This window comes from Trichechus manatus, unplaced genomic scaffold (genome assembly GCF_000243295.1).
Source record: "Trichechus manatus latirostris isolate Lorelei unplaced genomic scaffold, TriManLat1.0 scaffold00313, whole genome shotgun sequence".
NCBI lineage: Eukaryota > Metazoa > Chordata > Mammalia > Sirenia > Trichechidae > Trichechus > Trichechus manatus.
In genome coordinates, this window is record NW_004444249.1 from 162,428 (window position 1) to 163,723 (window position 1,296).

The 1,296-nt window shown below is 36.0% G+C and overlaps 1 protein-coding gene across 1 annotated transcript in view; it reads right to left on the reverse strand.

Annotated features, from left to right (window-relative positions):
- Nucleotides 1–1,296, reverse strand: part of SLCO1A2 (solute carrier organic anion transporter family member 1A2) — a 20,250-nt gene that overhangs the window by 7,769 nt on the left and 11,185 nt on the right. The window contains 1 exon segment of the mRNA XM_012559794.1: nt 340–504. Coding sequence (XP_012415248.1) covers nt 340–504 — 165 coding nt within the window.

Below are 1,296 nucleotides of genomic sequence, written 5' to 3' on the forward strand. Positions count from 1 at the left end.
TGGATTGGAGCCAAAATAGTCAAGTCTGGGAGTAAAATGCAGAATCCTAATGCATTAACTCAGCCTTCCTTATTTAAACAAATAGAATGCCTGTCTGAAAATGTTATCTAATTTTTCATCTCCAAGATCTCCACAAATATTATGATTTTGTGTTCTTACCAAAGAGGGTATTCCTGGTCTCTTCCCTTTCCCACACTTCCTTGATTCCTCTGGAGACAAGAAGGGGAAACTATACTAAAGCCAGAAGTACCCTAAGAGACTTCAGTTTAAGAGGTTCCTAGACCCATCATCACACTATTCACTACATCATGAAAAAGATCAGGCTAATAATGCACCTACCAATTAGAAAGATAGCGTCTGAAGATGATTTTCCATATTGCTGTTCCACATATTTAGGCATGAAGGAGACCATATTAACAAATGCATTGAACTGTAGCACACTTGTAAGTATGAAAAGCACGTACACTGGATTGAAGAAAAGACTTTTCATAAATGGTAAAAAATCTGAAATAGAAGAATAATCACAGTGTAAATAAATTGGACTTCGTATTTTGTGATTGGCTTTTTCTGAAACATCAATCTTCCCCCTCCCCACAAAAAAATTATGTTCTTCAGTTTTGTAACATACATTTGTTTGTTAATTATTTTTACCCCTTGACAGCTAAAGTTATACGGTTGTTTTGGTAGCTTCTGCAAGTCAGTGATGCAGTTGATTAAGTAAGGATCAGAACACAATAGTTTTGTCTTCATTAAGTTACTATTTCGTCTTAAGGCAAAATTATTAAAAGGCCAAAATACTGTCTGTGTCCACACCATTTCCTTTTCATCTTTCTCTCTTCCCTTCTATTAGTAACCTGGCTTCTTTAGAGAGCACCTAGAAGGAGAACATATCCCATGCTGCCCTATAAAGTTTGGAAGAAATCAATTTGAAAAACAAATTCACACTCAAATATTGATATTGAGTCCTTGAACATTTAAAATGATGATATACGTAAGAATCAATTTTTCTCAAGTGCCAGAAATTTTTCTGCTTCTTCAGAACAACAGTTTTCTTGTATCTGCTAAAAGTTCTCAACTGGATGTATATTCGAAGCACTTGGAGACGTTTTAAAAAATAGCGATGCCCAGGTCTTGCCCCTAGAGATATGGATTCAATTGGTACATATTAAGGACAATGTGAGTGTTTCAACCTACAATTTTCATTCAGGGTGTGGACTAAAAGCAAGCTCAGAAGCAAATTTGTGGCAGATCTCGAGTTAGTGTGCAAAGCCACACTGCCACCATTATGGGTCAAAT